This window comes from Stigmatopora argus, chromosome 16 (genome assembly GCF_051989625.1).
Source record: "Stigmatopora argus isolate UIUO_Sarg chromosome 16, RoL_Sarg_1.0, whole genome shotgun sequence".
Classification (NCBI taxonomy): Eukaryota; Metazoa; Chordata; class Actinopteri; order Syngnathiformes; family Syngnathidae; genus Stigmatopora; species Stigmatopora argus.
In genome coordinates, this window is record NC_135402.1 from 9723886 (window position 1) to 9741726 (window position 17841).

General features: G+C 39.0%; 4 protein-coding genes and 1 long non-coding RNA gene across 5 annotated transcripts; 3 read left to right on the top strand and 2 right to left on the bottom strand.

Moving 5' to 3' along the window:
- The first annotated feature begins 92 nt into the window (after nucleotides 1-92).
- Nucleotides 93-4510, top strand: pdcl (phosducin-like). Its single transcript, XM_077622834.1, has 4 exons — nucleotides 93-231; nucleotides 900-1095; nucleotides 1668-1849; nucleotides 3246-4510. The coding sequence occupies exons 2-4, from the start codon at nucleotides 921-923 to the stop codon at nucleotides 3807-3809; spliced, it is 921 nt and encodes a 306-aa protein (XP_077478960.1). The 5' UTR covers nucleotides 93-231; nucleotides 900-920; the 3' UTR covers nucleotides 3810-4510.
- A 1131-nt stretch (nucleotides 4511-5641) lies between these two features.
- cdca9 (cell division cycle associated 9) lies at nucleotides 5642-10590 on the top strand. The gene is made up of 9 exons (XM_077622978.1): nucleotides 5642-5849; nucleotides 5920-6051; nucleotides 7786-7826; nucleotides 7885-7936; nucleotides 8534-8651; nucleotides 9222-9299; nucleotides 10031-10112; nucleotides 10294-10380; nucleotides 10454-10590. The coding sequence occupies exons 1-9, from the start codon at nucleotides 5744-5746 to the stop codon at nucleotides 10496-10498; spliced, it is 741 nt and encodes a 246-aa protein (XP_077479104.1). The 5' UTR covers nucleotides 5642-5743; the 3' UTR covers nucleotides 10499-10590.
- A 1512-nt stretch (nucleotides 10591-12102) lies between these two features.
- On the bottom strand, nucleotides 12103-13879 carry LOC144091126 (uncharacterized). The gene is made up of 3 exons (XM_077623190.1): nucleotides 13643-13879; nucleotides 12898-12972; nucleotides 12103-12828 (listed from the first exon to the last, which is right to left on the bottom strand). Exons 1-3 carry the CDS (start codon nucleotides 13827-13829, stop codon nucleotides 12671-12673), a joined length of 420 nt encoding a protein of 139 aa, XP_077479316.1. The 5' UTR covers nucleotides 13830-13879; the 3' UTR covers nucleotides 12103-12670.
- A 1266-nt stretch (nucleotides 13880-15145) lies between these two features.
- rpl28 (ribosomal protein L28) lies at nucleotides 15146-16660 on the bottom strand. The gene is made up of 5 exons (XM_077622724.1): nucleotides 16636-16660; nucleotides 15949-16036; nucleotides 15743-15866; nucleotides 15361-15479; nucleotides 15146-15281 (listed from the first exon to the last, which is right to left on the bottom strand). Exons 2-5 carry the CDS (start codon nucleotides 16027-16029, stop codon nucleotides 15192-15194), a joined length of 414 nt encoding a protein of 137 aa, XP_077478850.1. The 5' UTR covers nucleotides 16030-16036; nucleotides 16636-16660; the 3' UTR covers nucleotides 15146-15191.
- Nucleotides 16661-16900: 240 nt separating this feature from the next.
- On the top strand, nucleotides 16901-17832 carry LOC144090856 (uncharacterized). Its single transcript, XR_013305529.1, has 3 exons — nucleotides 16901-17125; nucleotides 17530-17645; nucleotides 17712-17832. It is a non-coding gene; the product is annotated as an uncharacterized LOC144090856 (long non-coding RNA).
- Nucleotides 17833-17841: the final 9 nt, after the last annotated feature.

The following is a 17841-nucleotide window of genomic DNA, read 5'->3' on the forward strand; positions in this document are numbered from 1 at the left end:
AAATAAATAAAGCTAGATTTGATAAGTCAACGTATGTACAGTCCGCCATAGAGGAACCCCGATACAAGATGGCCGCCTGTTAGTTACCTAGCTGACTCCGCTTTTAAACATCTATCATTGAATATGTGATGTTAATTTGCGTTATTAGCAATAGCACCATCTCAACAGGATTAGAGCATCACTGACGTTCGGCCACACATTTAACTCTACGGACTCTTCATAAAAATAAAGGTAAGTATCTTTTTCATGTTCGAATTACTTTTAAAAACTGGACAAATGTAACTTCCTTGTTTTAGGCTGCTAAGGGCGAAGGGATCTGATGGCTAAACCTGACCTAGCATAACTCGACGTCCTTTAGTGCTTCTTAAGAAGTAAAATAATTGGATTAGATTTGTCTTTCTCCTGTGGGACACTTTCCAAACGCAAGCCTTTTTAAAAATGTGTTTTTAATGTCGTCAAAATGACTTTTTTTTAGCCATCTGACAGGTCTACCCGAGTGCTATTGACACAAATTATAACAAATGTGTCAAATAAACTCGAATCAATCGATACAATTGAACAATACACATGCACTAGTTAAGTTTTAGTGCATTATTAATTCCTCTAAGGAATATTTTAAATTAAAGCTTCATATATTCTTTGTTATAGCACACGACAGATGCCCTAGTTTTGCTTAATACCTTTTAGTGTCACGTTTTAGATAAATGTCATTCTGAATTATTACGCCTCGCTGAACTAATCTGACCGGATTCTAACTAAACATAACTATGACTGTCTCCTCCTGAAATCAAAATATCTCATTCTTATTGATTTATATTTTCCTTTTTAAGGAGTAGTTTTTGTATTTTAGCATTTTTTTCCATTGAAATGCAGTCTTTGTTTTGACTGTATACTGACAGGTACTCAGGTGAGACGTTGCCATGACGACCCTGGATGACAAACTCCTGGGGGAGAAGCTGCAATACTACTACAGCAGCAGCGAAGACGAAGGCAGCGATAACGAGGATGATGAGGCGGAGCGCAAAATTATCCGAGGTGGTGCCGCTGAGGAGCCTGAGCTCGACTACAGTGCGGATGGCAGCGCCGTCAACACGGGTAGTCTATCTAACCTTAACCTGTTTCAATTAATCCGGGCCAGTTAGTGGCATTCAGAGAGTTTGCGTGTCGTAATTAATCAAGGAATGAAGTAACAGCTTTTATGATAGTCGCTAGATCATTTATAGATAGAAAGATTTGTCCAAATCCTCATTTTGAGCTTCTTAATAGCAAAAACATTGTCATGTTAACCCCCCCCAAAAGGTGAAAACATTAGTGATGTCCCAATCTGATACACAGTATGGAGGCCCTATACGACTATTTTTGGCGTATCGGATTTTGTCACAAAATAGAAGACGATCCAGTAATCGTGGGTGTTTTGAGACAAACATGTCTGCTAAAGGGGGAGAGGGTGGGGTGCAGCATCTCTTTAGAAACCCTTGTATTATTTTTACTGCTCTAAAAATATGGGAATCGGAACCCCATTTTGGCTGTATTCTATTCCTTTTGCTTTCATGCTCTGTGTTTGCTGCTCTATTGCTAATCATACTAAAAATAGGTGTTCCAGTTATAGAATGACATCTCAAAAAGTACCTTGTTGTTGAAAGGCGACTGTCATTGTAATAACGCAGGACCAAAGGGTGTGATCAATGACTGGAGAAAGTACAAGCAGCTGGAGGTGGAGCAGAGACAGGAGCAGAAGAACGAGATGGAGCGTCTCATCAAGAAGTTGTCCATGACGTGCCGCTCTGACCTGGACCTGGAAAAAGACAAGGAGAAGCAAAAGGAGCTGCAGGATAAAATCAAAGGCAAAGTAAGCAAAAAATGCCTGCATCCTTCTTTAAACTGGATTATTTTCTACAGCAGTGCTTGTTTATCCTTTTCATGCCAAATGCATTTCTCTGAACGATGTCTTTAAAAGCATTTTTATGTCGGAAAAAATGCATATAACAGGATTAGAACATCCTGCCTCCAAAATCCTTAACTATTTTAATTTTACTTTTTTGAGCTATGGCACACTTTTTCCAATGGCAATATCATAAAGCACACCACCATCTGAAAATCTTCTAATTTAAAGCTGTCGCCTATTTTAACGATACAGTCGTACCTAAACTTACGAAATTAATTGGTTCCAGAACTTTTTTTGTAACTTGAAAATTTCGTAAGTAGAGCAGTACTTTATAATATGGAAATTGTCTAATTCGTTCCACGGTCCTCATACAACTACCAACCAAGGTTCCCTCTAATTTTTTGTTTGTCTGGGCAGAAAGACAACCTCCCTGAGCACACTGAGTACCGGTGTGAGCAACATCATCATTGCTTGCTATGGGCACACACCAGTATCACACCTGCCATAAGCAGGTGTATGTCTACTACACATAAATGATTTAGTAATAATAAAATGTAATGATTAATATCTATGAATGGGTGGCCCGGCGGATGAGTGGTTCGCGCGTCAGCCTCACAGCAAAAAAAAAAGGGATTTTATTTTGTGCGCTCCATATGATTTGCTGTGCGCAGAGAAGACGAGAGTAGTGCGCAATTGCGCACGTGCGCAGCTTAGAGGGAACATTGCTACCAACTACACTCATTTGCATATAAAAAAATTATTACCTGAAAATTTCATACCTGGAGGCATTTGTATGTAGAGGTATGACTGTAGAGCAGGGGTAGGGAACCTATGGCTCGGGAGCCACATGTGGCTCTTTTGATGGGTGCATCTGGCTCTTTGCTAACCTGTGAGCTAAAATATGGAAATTGCTGCTGACAGAACTGAGATACTACATCTAGAACTGCTTTAATCTTCATTTTTTTTGCAGTAGACTCTTCTGGAATGCATCCTCTCATTGATTAGCAACAGCATAAGAATCTTTTAAAAAATATTCAGTTTTTTCCACTTTAAGTGGTGAAATTACAAAAAAAATTGAAAAGGCACTCGTTTACATGTATGTATTTTGACTTTTAAATTCGTAGTATGGCTCCCAAGGGATAACATTGGAAAATATGAATTGTTTGTGGCTCTCTTCGTCAAAAAGATTCCCGACCCCTGCTGTAGAGTCATTCTCATTAAATACAAATACAATTATTTTACCCTAACCTAATGATGTTGCCAAAAGGTATGCCAAAGGCCATGCAACTGTTTATTCCGAACATTACTATATAAAAAATTCAAGCAGATGACCTGTTCGTTTTTACCTACCTGCGCGCAGATGACAATGCAAGAGTACAACATGCTCCAGCAGGAAAAGGACGACGAAGATTTCCTGCAACACTACCGCGCACAGCGCATGGAGGAGATGCGTCGCCAGCTGAACCGCGGCAAGTGTTTCGAGCGCGTCCGGGAGCTATCCGGCGGCGAGGACTTCCTAGAGGCGTTGGACGAGGAGGACAAGAACACCCTGGTGGCTGTCCACATCTACGAGCCCGACGCGCCGGGTTGCGAGGCCATGAGCGGCAGCCTGGCGTGCCTGGCGCGCGAGTACCCGTCGGTCAAGTTCTGCAGCGTGCGCAGCTCGGCCGTCGGCACCAGCGCGCTCTTCCGGGGCGGCGCTCTGCCCGCCTTGCTGGTCTACAGGGGCGGCGAGCTCATCGGCAACTTCGTGCGGCTCACCGACCAGCTGGGCGAGGATTTCTTCGCCGTGGACGTGGAAGCGCTGTTGCAAGAGTACGGCATGCTGCCCGAGAAGGTCCCCACGCTGCCCAAGACCATCCGGAACGGCGCCATCGTCCAGAGCAATCTGACCGACGACGACTCGGATCTTGACATTGACTAAGAACGCCAATTTTCTGCGCGTCCCCTCCCCCCTTGCACTTTTCTTTCATTTTTTTTCTCCCCTTGTAACTTCACCCCTCATTAAGGTCCAACTTTGATCCCTTAAAAATGTTACTCTCACGAATGAATAGGTTTTCTGTTCATATTTAATTCATATTTATTCTTAAAATTTCACAATGTTATTCTAAACAAATGTCTATGATTACTGTAAATTTCTTCCCAACCCACTTGGAGGCTCAAAGGTCTGACCTCAATAAGTAACAAGTTCTGTTTTGCTTATCCTCACATGAGTCACAGGGGTGCTGGAGCCTATCCGAGCCAACTATGAGCAGTAGGTGGGGGACACAATGAATTGGTCGGTAGCCAATCGGAGGGCACACTCACAGCTAGGAACAATTTGGAGTGTTCAACCAACTTAACATGCGTGTTTTTCGGGATGTGGGGGAAATCGGAGTACCTGGAGAAAACCCACACAGATGGGCAACAGAAAAAAATACAAATGAACATGGGTAAAATAAATATACAACATAGTTGCCCCTGAAATTAAAATGGACTGTTGTAAGTTAACTTTCCTGTTAATATTGAGATGCTTAGGATTCCAGATTTTGTCCTACTTGTAAAATTCACTGTTATTCTGCTAATATTAGTCTTAGTTTCTCCTAAAAATTAAATCCTTTTCCAATAAATTCTGATCCACAGGCATTGGTCCAAAAATTGAAAAATCACTAAAGAAATTGGTTGATTTTGACAATTACATTCACAATCCAAAATGTGTGTATTATGTTTATTCATTATAGACATTTCAATTTGCAAATGTTCATTTCCTTTATTTTCATGATTTTGACTGATAAGTAATGGACATCCTAAAGTAGCCACAGAAAAAATATATATTACCGATATGAAAAAAAACTTAATATTGGTCATCTGAAAGATATGGACATCTACTGCACTCATTACTCAATCCAGGTAATGATGGCCCTCACTTTTTTTTTAATCCAATTCATTTTAATTTCCTGTCAGTCACTATATTGGGCATAAAATATTTTTTTCTTTATACATTTGCAACTGTATTCACAAAAATTCTCAGCATTGACCAATCTGACCTCGCCATAGACTCGGGTTGTCTAAACTCACTTGTAAAAGTTTGGATGGATAATTACTAACTTTTTTTATATACACAATAATCACCAAACACACATAAACCACTATTTGATGTTTAAAGGGACTTTGCTAATGTTTCATTTGTCTAAGAGGAATATTTTAGGTCAAATTTTTACATGTTTGACTTCAAGCACGTGCTTCTTAAATTGTTTTTGACTATTTAGTTGTGTCCAAATTACTTTCATCTTTTAATTGCATCCTAATATTGAAAGGCGCTATCAAATATTGAGTCTTTACCTAAGGGTGGACCTTAACCTATTGAACTATTTTAATTAAGGCATATTCATGTTTTTCACCTTTCACCCTAAAGATGTAATAGTAAGCATTCAATTTAATTTCTAAATCCACAACAAAATATGACCGTGTGGATATTAACCTATTGAAATATTTTAATTAAGGCATATTAATTCATGTTTATTCACCTTTTTTAACCACACACGCAGGTGTCTTTCATTAAAAGAAAACTGCTACCAAAAAAATGCAATTTTAGATGGAGCTCACTGATGGTAGAAAACGAATAAAAGACACCAAACATGTTAAAATATAAAAATAAATAAAAAAAGGTTCATTTTACAATTATTTTGATTCAGGCGGCCGCTAGACCCTTTTAGGCCAGGTGACTCCCATTTTGCCGTAAAGTGATACATAACCGAACAGCCAATAGTGAGTCTCTTTACTCGTTGGGTCATTACCATCATGTGAGCGATAAATGGCGTCCGATTCTAGCGTCAATATTCTCTTTTCTATGGTAGTGTTGGTTAGTGTCGTCTGACTATGAAGCGGTCCAAAAACTCCGCTAAAGCTCGTTACCAGGAGGAGTTAAACAGTCAATCGCGAAAACGCAACATTTCCCTTTTTATCCAACAAGTTGAGAAAGAAGGTAAAACGAAGTTCGGCCAATTCGCGATTACTTTTTGGTGTTTTGAATGTGCTCTTACTGCGACACGCAGCGCAAGAGCGAATGGAGGGACTGGAGTGCAAACTGGACAACCTGTTGGCGAATATCGAGCAAGTTTTCGAAGTGGAGCTCATGAAACTGCCACCAACCATCCGTGAGACGCACCTTGGGGATTTAATAACCGGTGAGTGTCGGATTCTCAATGGGTCGGCCCCTTCGGCAGCGTGTTCGCCATGTTGGATGTGGCAGGTAAGCAAGTAAAAAGCTGGGTTATGGACGAACTACAAATATTCATTTCAGTAAATGCATAAATTGACGTGAGAAAAGCGTGTACAGATGTCCTTTGGTTTTTTTTTTCTTTTAGACTTCTCTCAATCGCATACATCTGCACCCGAGTTCGAGGCTGAGCCACATTACTTTTTACCTCTGCATTTTATTACAAAACACTTTTTTTGTTCCTTATGACTTTGTCCTTTTCCGTGTTGATTAGTTTGTAGTTTTGTAGCTATGTAAAAAATCGTAAAAACATGATTCCCCGCAACTAACTCCTGAACTAACATTGTTGGCAGTGGCTCCTTAGCCTAGGGTTGGGCAAACTTTTCGGTCCGGGGGCCACATTGACTACAAAGTTGACAGACGGGCCGGGTCAGCACAAGATACGATACATATTAAAAAAAAACTGTATCCGTTAACAGTACATATGAAACATAAACAGAAAAAAAGGACTAAAGTATGACCATACTCATCACTCATCTGGGATTTATGGGGTGCTTTCTTGGTTTTCATCAGAGTAAAGGTCTGTTCACACATATGTAGAGCCAAATAACAGCAGAATCCTCTGTGCCATCTTTTGGATGTTTGGAAATTTGGCTGCACTTAATGAAGCATAAAACTCAGAGACTTTCAGGGAGTTGAACTTGTCACATTGGAGATCAATCATTTCCAATTGCAACTCCTGTGGAACCGCTTCCGGGTCTTGTGAGAAATGACATGACACCAGCTGTCATTTTTTCCAAAATCACAAAACCGACAGCAGAATTGCTCATGCAGGTCATCCAATGATTTCCTGTATTTTGACCACATAAACAAAAAAATATATAATAATTTGGACAATGTCGGCGGGCTGGATAAAAAGATCTAACGGGCCGTATATGGCCCGCAGGCCGTAGTTTGCCCATGTCTGCCTTAGCCGGTAACCGGTTAAATAGTCCCAGGGGCTATTTAGCCGGTAACCGGCCAAATAGCCTATATGGCCCCATATGGCTATTTAGCCGGTGTGACAGTATATCTTATTTATTAAGAATTATTGAAATTATTGCCAAATTTCAATTCCCAAAATGGATTGACTTTGCCTATAGCTGTTTCTACTCACACTGTACTAACACTTGTTACTTTCATGTAGACTAATTGCTTCTACACGCATGGTGTTACTTTCATGTAGACTCTGTTGGTGTCAATGGACTATGTAGACATCAGTGAGATAACGTAATACTGTTACCATTAATGTTTGTGTGCTTTTGTTAATAAATGTATGCCAAAAGTTGAGTAGGCCTAGTTATCTTTATATAAAGGTCCTTTATCAATTATCACATTAAGGAAATACACCTTATAAAATGTAGTTTCTTACTATTTACCCCCACACAGAATTCTTACCGGCTAAATAGCCATATGGGGCCATATAGGCTATTTGACTGGTTACCGGCTAAATAGCCCCTGGGACTATTTGACCGGTTACCGGCTAAGGAGCCACTGCCGATGGGGAACGCACTGTGTGAGGGTTGAGAAGCCTGTTAGATGGGTTATGATCTGATGCACAAATTGTTTTGCCATGCAGACACACTATCATATTATAATGTCCTTATACATTGTAAAACTGGTTTCTATGTACATGTTAAGACCTTCTTTCTTTTCCTATTAGCGGAAGAATGGGCTTCCAGCAAGGTGTCTTTGGCCCCACAGGTGAGCTGCTGTCTCATGGAGAGTATCAAGTAAGGTTCAAGATGTGCTGTAATTGCAGAAGTCTCCTGAGATGAACCAGCGCTCTCTCAGGAGTTTGACCAGCAGAAAAGGTGATTTAAAAAAATAGTTCAATGAATTGCCTGTAAGGGTTAAAAATCAGTTGGTGCATGAAAAGTTGAAGAAAATAATTGGACTAATATTGCATCTCCTTTGGGAAAGAGCTCCTGACTTTGTTCCCAAATTATAAATAGCAGCCATCTAACCAAGGGCATCTAATCCTAAATGCCTGAATTTTTACACATTTCTCAAAACCAAAAATTAAGATGTATTGTGTATCTAAAAAAACTGGTATGTCAAGGCATTAAGGGTGTGTTGCCTGATATCTAGCGATCTACCGTTTGTCACGATTCGATTCCGATACTACACTTCAAGACGATTGTTATTACAGATAAATTAAGTACATTTTGATATGGGACTTGAGGTATGAAACAGCGCTCTCATATGTCCAAGCATGATTACTATGTCAGGCCACGGCTACTGAGTGCTGCCGTCTTGTGGACAAAAGTTTAATTGCAGCCATCTATTGTATATTTCCTTCAAAGCACACCTGTAAAGCTCGATTCAGATCAATTTGGAATTGATAAAACAACCGTACAATGATGTGATCCATTGTATAATTGATAATAACCCCTTATCTACGTTTGAAGGAAAGTTTGATGATCCTTTAGCAGCTCAGTCTTGTTTGAGCCGAAAGAACAGCAAGACATTGAAGGCCACAACCCGAAACGGACTCTTGACCGCCACAATCAGCGCAGGAAATCTCAGGTAGGTGTTGCGACGTGTCTGTGCGACACTTAAATTTAGTGGTACCTCTACTTATGAATGCTTCAACATACACATTTTTCAGGTCACAAAACACTAACATGTAAGGATGTCCATTGTTCATTTTATAATCATTATGATTCTATCCAAGTTAAAAAAAACATAGATAGAGATGGATATAGAGATTTATATATGTATATATATCAAGGAATAACATTTGAAAATAGGAATTGTTTATGGCTCTCTTTCAAAAAGGTTAACGACCCCTGGGCTAGACCAACCCTTTCAGAGATTGCACGTTTAAACTAACGTGCTTGTGGTTTTGTTTAGTCCAATATTCTGCTGTCATTTTAATTGCTTAAATAATTTCCTATCTTTTTTCCCTCTGTCAGGCCTGCATTATGTACAAAATTTGTATATTTTTAAATTTTTATCGTGGGGAGTGTGAAAGATTGTGGAAGGAATTCTACCAATTTAATGTAAAATATGCCTCTACTTACAAAAAACCCTTCTGGAATCAATTCATTTCATAAGTAGAGGTACCACTGTATAACCCATTTCAATTCTACTCAGGACTTCCACTCCTCCTCAAAAAGGACGCCGCTGGACAAAACCTGGCAGTGAGGCCGGGCCAGGAAAACGTAAAATCAGGTAACGGGGGGTACTTGGCTGGTTTTGTGCAAGTTTGGCTCATTCATTGATTTGTCCATTAACAATGATCAATAAGGGTGAACTGACTCAATACCCAAGTGTATCATCACGTTTAACCTTTAGTAACTAAAGGTTAAACATGATGATACACTTGGGTAAAATTGCTCCAAGGTGACAGAGTGACTTAAAACTGGATGAACTAAAGTTTAGTTCATCCAGTTTTAAGTCACTCTGTCACCTTGGAGCAATTTTATTAATTGTCAAATCAATGAGTCCAGACTAGGGCCGACTTTTTTTGTTTTTTCTAATTTCGAGAAGATTTTTCTCAAGATATTAATTTGCTGATCCGATTCCCATATTTTTAGACCTGTAAAAATGTAACCATTAAATTACAAATTGTACTTTTTTTGCATTAAAGTGACCCCTAGTGGTACCTAGTGGAATATCAGTTTAGGACATTGTTAGTCTTGAATTCCTCTTTCCAGAATCCTTCCATTTTGATATGCTATCAGTGTAAACTGTGCTGAGGTGATTTGTTTAAAAAATATTTTTTACACAATTTCAATACTTTAATTATTGTGCTCCTTTTTTGACTAAATTCTGATTTAATTAGTGAGGGTGAAAATGGGGTGACAAGAACAGTGAGCAATGCTGATTTGGCTACAGAATAGAAATAAGATTTAATTTCAAGTTCCTAAGCAGACCTTTTTGATTTTATCATGCCTGTCTAGAAATGTGGTCTCCACGGGGGATTTGGACTGCTCAGAAGCTGGATCGGCCGCCCACATCACCGTGACCACGGCGCAAGGACAGGTACCAACTCTTTGTCAGGGACCGCATGGGGTCTATCAGCTGTAAATTCAGTCATCCACTGAATAATTGATAAGAAAATGTCATAAGACATTAAATGGCACAAGAATAACACGGGAGTTAATATGCTTGTCAGACATGTGGGGCTTCCGTGTTTGATTGTGTGTCTCCGTTTTGATGGCAGACCATGTGCTTTTCTGAGGAAAACAAAGACAACATTAACTTTGAGCTTTTGGACGACGTGGCGTTGCATCAAATTCAAATGCTCGGGGTAAAGTGTGGTCTCATCGGTCTTTTTTCCGACGAGGAAATATAGGCTAACACATTCCCGTGTATCTTTACAGAGGATGATCGAATACGTGTCTGGAAAAGGCCGCGGCAAAAAATGAGTCTGCGCTTTTTAACTTAATGTCTTTTTTTAATGTCGTGTTTATGGAGTGATTTTTCTAATAAAGTGAATAATCACATGTAAAATTCAGAAGTATCAGTCATGCAAAGTATTTTCTTGGTTGAAAACAAATGACATTTTGGTTAGAAACTTGGCCAGGGAAGGAATATTTTTAATTCTGTGCTGAATCACCAATTCAATCATCCTGGTATACATTGTCCTGTGTGGCAAAAAAACAAAAAAATGATAGTAGCAGATCAGTAAAGAGGTGATTTTCATTAGATTGCAGTATTGTCCTGTAAACCTTTTATTGGTGTATTTATACTTTGTAACCAAAGCACTATTTTTCTGGGCATTTTGAAAATTGAAATGTAAGGATCAATTAACATGTTTGATAATAGGACAATGGTGATGAATATCATTCAGGCACCACCCAATCTGTGCACTATGTTCAATTCCAGTAAATTTTGGTTACAAATAACTTGAACAATATGCAAATCCATTGCCTTTAAATAAAATCTCAAAACTTTTTGATTGTTGACGATGGATGTACTTCCGTAAACCCCCACATCCATTGTATGATTTGACAGCAATCACGGCTGTTTCCTGATGCAGGTTTTAAATTTATTAGAAAAAATGATTTGTGATGAGGGGTGACCATCTTTCCGTTAACTGTTCAACTTTGTACTACGCTCACTACCAATACATACCAAACACGACAGTTTCCTGATGTTTTTTTTTTTAAATAGGATGTTTTGACGTCGATGCAGTTATTCCTCAGGTAGAATTATCAAGTTTCACATCCATCCATTACTAAGTCAAGTACAAGCCCCTGTGGCTCAGTATTCTAGTAATGGTACCTCGCCGTACGATCAGCTCGTGGTATGACATGCTTTTAGTACGACGAAATTTTTATCGAATAATATGCCCGCGAGACAATAAGAATTTGGAGGTGCGACCAAGCCAGGTGGCCATGACATGAGAGGCTGTTTATCATTTTGGCGCAGTCTTTTTTGCCGCATCTCTTTCGTGTAATACAGATATCTACGAGCACTGAACAATTTATTCAGACGAGTTTCGACCAGGGAATGCACAACGCGCATGCGTGGGCAAAAAGAGGGCTTTCTGTGTAATGAAGTATACTCGTGCACGCAACACCCATAGGCAATGGCACCCTTTCTCAGAATAAAACTTCATTACCCACAATCAACACGTGGGTAGGCTGAACTGAGCGTTCCTTAGCCTCTTAGCCCCCGCGATCGCTCATTCAAGACTACTTCTCGTTGGCAAGTAGTCGTGCGTTATCCTAATGTGAGGACATTTCTGTGCATCATTTTCTGAATATTTTGAAGGGAATACAACAGCAAACAGTCCATCGATAGCGAACATGAGGGTGGAGGCATGGCAGACCACCAACCCGTAAAAAAAAGGTTAAAACAAAATTAGAATTCAGTTTTGTGTAAAGTTACATTAATGTTGAGTGTGTATACGTATATTAATCCAAGTTCATTTAAATTTGTTTGTCCGATTATGAGTGCCGTGGATAAAGTCCCCCTAAACACCCCCCTCCACCTCTGTGTATGCCGCTGTCTCTACACTCCGTGAAATGCGTCTAATTTTACTTGTATTAAACACATTTTATTACTATTAAACCACTCATTATTTGTTACTTTGTCAATATATGGCGAATTAGAAGAAATAAAACATTTTTTCCAATCCAATATCCTTTTTTTGGTGTTTTTTCAGAGGGTTGGAACGGATTAATTTGTTTTCAATTCATTTCAATGGGAAACATTCGCTCGTGTTACGAAAAGCTCGACATGCGATCTCAGTCTCGGAACGGATTACGATCGTATGTCGAGGTACCACTGTATATCTCGAAGTGTAAAAGAATCAAATTTATATTGACTGAAAATAGACATCATTGTTCAATTCTTGACTAATTATGACAATTCTGAAAAATAGCGCAGAGGTTTGATGCACATTTCCCTATAATATCTAACTATTGACCTTCATTATGTTCTGTGCATAAATGATGGAGGGGTGGATAAAAACTGCTAGTGTACACAACACCAATGACAACCTGACCAGCAACTTTACATGCTTTCAGCCTGTTAAAAAAATTAAAAATAAATAAAATTAAAATAAAAAACTCAAGAGCACCACACACTTTTTAGTAGTAGTAGTTTAGTAGCAGACTCAAACAGGCTGTTGTCACCATCAAGATAAGTAGGTCAGAGGCTGGCCCGCCATGGGGAGGCCCAGCTGAACCGTGCGGGTCATGTCCGCAGAAGGTGTGTTCCAGAAGCAGATGAGTTTCTGCGCTGACCCCTTTTCGCATAAGTAGAAGGATCATCAATATGATCATCATTACTGTGAGGATTTTTATAGGATACACACCGCGCTCTGACCACTCTTCCCAGAGATGCTGCACATCTTCGTTATGTTGCTCGTGGTGCTCCACTTGTGTTGGGTCTACAAACACAAGTGTCACTTTAAAAAAAAAATTAAAAAGAAAATAGTAAACTGTCAATGTGAAAAGTGAGAGTATAAATTGCAATTTGGGGAAAGGTTTATCAAATTGAAAATGGGAGAGAATAATTCATACATTTATGAAAGTACCGCATTTTCACGACAATAAGGCGCACTTAAAAGTCTTAAATTTTCTACAAAATGGACAGGGTGCCTTATAGTCCAGTCTGCTTTATATATGGAAAAAAATTAAAATGTGTCATTCATTGAGGGTGCGCCTTATAATGTGGTGCGCCTTATAGTCGTGAAAATACGGTAGTTCTCTATTGGGGAACAAGAGTGGGAAAGTTAATCATTAAAATTAATAAATGGATTTTTTCAAAATTTCCCTAACCACTTGCTGAGTTTTGTAAGCCAATGAGAGAAAAAGTTATTTAGTGGATTATAGGATCACAATCATCAAATCATTAAATACTAGCAGCCGGAAAGGATTAAATACAAATGACCTGAATCGGAAATTAAAAGTCAAGGCCAAATAGAAACGGTGAAAGTCAAAGCCTCCACGTTCCAACAATTGAGATTAAAGCTTTTCTGTCATTTTCAACAAGGCAAATAAAAATTATTCTACAATTCTTTCATCACAGGACGACAATAGTTAAATGGGAAGGACTACCATTGGCGTGATGGTGCAGCATGCGTCGGAGTTTCCCGAGTGCTCGCGTGAGGTTCTCCAGCCGGTCGTGGAGATGGATGTTCTCCTCCACAAGTTGGTGGATGGTGTCCTGCAGCTCGAAGGCGTCTCCCGGCACCAGCATCAGCACTTGGGCGGCCAGGAGGGCGAGCCACCCCCGCAGCCTCATGGTAAGCCACAAGCCGTAGCGCCACCGACAGATTTGTTGGCTGCGATTGATTAATGTGCCGCGTGACGTTTTAACAGCAAAGGGTGGAGGGGAGTGCAATGGATGGAAAGGTGCCTGAAGGCAAGCTGCTGTTGCAAAAAAATAAATCCATCCTCAAACTGTTTCACATACATGAAGCAGTTTACAAACATTCGCAGGATCAACTCAAGTTAAATTCACAAAAAAGTGCAAAAAGAAGTCTTGATTTGATACTCCTATATATGCCTTCTGCTTTTAAAGCACAATGTGGGTAAAAAAAAGGCCGACCTTCACCCCTGATTGAGTTTTTCTTCAGTGTCTTTCTAAATCTATCCATTTTATGATTGGATATGCCAAATGCCAAGTGCTGTGCTTTCAATAACATCTAAACTTTGCTTCCATTTTTCTTTTCATGATGAGAAAAAGCTAGACAGTCAAAAACCTTACAAATGTATCACAATTGCAGATTAATAAAATCCTGAACACCACGATTAAAAAAATAAAGGCAGCAGGGAGATTTTTCGCATTTTTTATGAAAAAAAAATAGCTGAAAACTTTTTCACAATTTGCGTTTTTTCATAGTTGGCGGTTTTCGATTTTGTAAAAAACGTGATTTTCAAACAAAAATGGGACATAGAGAAAACGCAGAATGGCAAAAACTTAGTTTCTCCTGGTTTTGATGCAAATAGTAAACGTTGTGGTTGTTCTTTATGCAAGAAAGAATTAACATAAAAAGATTTTTGCTCACCCAACCAAGATATTTACTCCATACTTGGCCTTGTAATTAATAAAAATAAATTTCTTAACTTTTTTCCATACATGCCATAACATAGAAAATGGATATGGGTCAGTTTCAACCAATGTTTTCCACTTAAGTGCTTTAGTGAATCAAAATGTGTTTTCATTGAAAAACAGGAAAAATGAATTACGAGTGTATAATGATTAAAACATGTAAATCAAGCAACACCTTAAATACTGAAATTAATTGCATATATAGAAATAAAAACACAGCTGGGTCACTTTTTGACCCATGTTGTGCATCAAAGTCTTTCAAATTTGAAAGTGATAGACTTTGCCAATTCTAATTTAATTTAAAATATCTTAAGTTTTGGGAAGCTTGTTAACTCCTTGTTTGACATTGAGGGCAATACAAGTCTAATCTGTTAGAACTGTCAGCACATAAACAAATACTTACGAGTACCAATAGATGACCAAAATAATATTTAGTCTGGTTTTCTCAAGACTCAAGTTAAATTGGACTGAGCTTCCCCCCTTCCAAATGACATGAAACCAAAGGATTTGCAAACAAATAGCTTTTATTTTAGCATTAACACAGCATCCCATTTAGGCAGTCTTAGCAGCCCTGGAGCGTTTCTTCTTGACCACCACGGGCTTCTGGCTCCTCAGAATGGCGCTGGCACGGCGCAGGGCGGCCTAAAAGCATAACAAAAAAGCATGATTAATTTAAAAATAAAAATAAACTGATTTTATTACCTTAAAAGACAATACTGACCATTTGCAAGTCCTTCCTGTAGTTGTTCTTGCGGATGATGTGCCTCAGGCTGTTAAGGGTAGCGCGGGAGTTCTTATTGATGGTGATTTTGTTATAAGCAGCGGCTGGCTTGTTCCTTCCTATAAAAAAATAAAATCTTAAGATATAGAGAAACACCAACTAAAGTGGCAATCCCTAAGAAAAATAAAATAGCATTACAAATATAATGTTTAAAAAAATCTGACTGTTCTTGGGGCATCTATTTGCAGGTTTTATAAACTAGCGGGCCCCAGGCTTTATGTTATGTCTTACAACATTAGATTAAAATTTCCCATGTGTATTTATTAAGTTTGCAGCTGCTAATGGCAAGCATAGTTCCACTTTGAAGGAAACAACACCGTACCTGCACGCTTCTTTGTAACAACGACCACTCCTTTGCCATCAGGTGCCGGCTGCACGCCAACTGTCTTCCTGTGAACCAGGCCATTAAAACGGAACGAGTTCCTGGACTTCAGGTTATTCGCCTCCTGCCAGACGAGAGGTAATGTTAGCTAAGCATTAATTTTGGCTATCCGAAACGTCCTTTTAACACAATTCCCAAAGACTCACGGTGCTGTAGGTCTGTCCATTCCTCTTGAGGATAAAGCTAGAGCAGTTCCTGATCACCATCCACTGCAAATGGGACGACATTTTGAACCTAGACCTGAAAAAAAAAATGCATTTAGTTTTATACTCTGTGAAATCTGAAGAACGTCCATGCAACATTCTACTGCGAAATGTAACACTCATTGTCAAATTTTACTCAAAAACTACGACATCTTTAAATAATTGCAGACAGCCATCCACAAATATCGACCCATTATCCTAAATCTCGTATTGATGAGTTTTACAGATTATGGTTTAGCCTTCCTTCACAATGTTAGCAAAGGATACGTTCTTTTTAGTAGTTCCAAATGAAAAAATCAGGCAAAGTTGACGTGCAAGAAACGTACTCGCCGAATAACTTATTAGTGACTCCCAGAATGTGTTAAGATCTATTAAGTAACTCAATATGTATTCATCGTATAGTACAGGGGGAAGCGAGTGCTACTAAGCTAAGCGGAACACGACGAGGCCTAAGCAACAAGACATTACATTTTTCACTTTTCGACTACATGGGTCCACTGACTGTTATGTTTAGAAAGACTAAAGGCAGGAATAGTACTTTACACAAAAGTTCATGATAACTGCGTGGGAAGAAGGGATGATATATGTATTTTATTGAGGCCATGCTAGCAGCCGAAACGACCACGTTACCTTTCAGCAGAGGAAAAGGAGTAGAGAAGGCGGAAACCGCTTTACCCCAACCTCAGGACGCGATCAATGCGCGCGAATCATTTAGTTTTGAGAAATAGAAACCTCCAGGGAAATCAACGGATTTTATATTACTTTTTTTTTCATAATAATTATTTATGCGTAGGCATATATTTTAAAGTGTTCTGAAAATAATATTCTGCTTGGTTCTATTTTATGAGCAAAGCAGCGGATGAATACATCCCCACTACAACAAGTCAGGCAGCTCTACGTCATCATTACGCACCCTGTGTTTATGAATAGTCGCACATCCACTGGATCATTAAGGCATGGTAATTAAGTCATGCTTGAACAGCGCGTGTTTTTTTAGGAAATGAACGGACAATATACAACAAGTATAATTTCATTTTCTGTTTTGGAATCGAACTGAAATTATGGCAAAATATTCGCGAGCAACCATCACAATTGAGTGTAACGTGACCGAAGCTCTAATGTAAGTAATCCAATTTTATTCATTTGTACTTTTTGATTTTATAAGAACCTACGAAATGTTAAACATTTTGAAAAACGTAAGCAATACACTTGATCATTATTAAAATATTGGGAAAAACAAATCACTCTATTTAAATTGAATGCCAGAAATGTTACCTGAATTTTTAACATTTTCACTGCCAGCTGCAAAAGTGCATTCCATAATGCAAGACCAAAGGACTAAAATGCATCCCCCCTTAATTTCTTAAAAAATCTTGTTTAATTAATTGGGAGTGGAGCGATTCAACTGATTTTTAATAATGGAGAAAATACAAATTGAAGGCAATATTTCAATTAAGTGGAAGGATTTTTGGCAGGCAGTTTGATTGTTTTGGATTTGGATATTTATATGAACGTCCCTTCTAGGTTTTGTCAATAAATGCAAGAAAATATGAACAAGGATGATGACGTGGAGACATTGGGCGAACAGCTATACACTCGGATTTTGCCCCAACACAGCGAGCATGCTGGGAAATTGACAGGTGAGGGTGACTGTCTTGTATCCTTTCCTTTAATGACAACAAAAATAAATATGCTTTTGGTCTCAGGTATGTTGCTGGAACTCCCTGCTCCTGTTTTGAGCAGGATGCTGCAAGACGAGGTTTTGCTCGCGGCCGCCTTGGAGAAAGCAGTCAAAACCTTGGAGGTGGATTCGTGCCAGGAGCACTGGTACGTCGG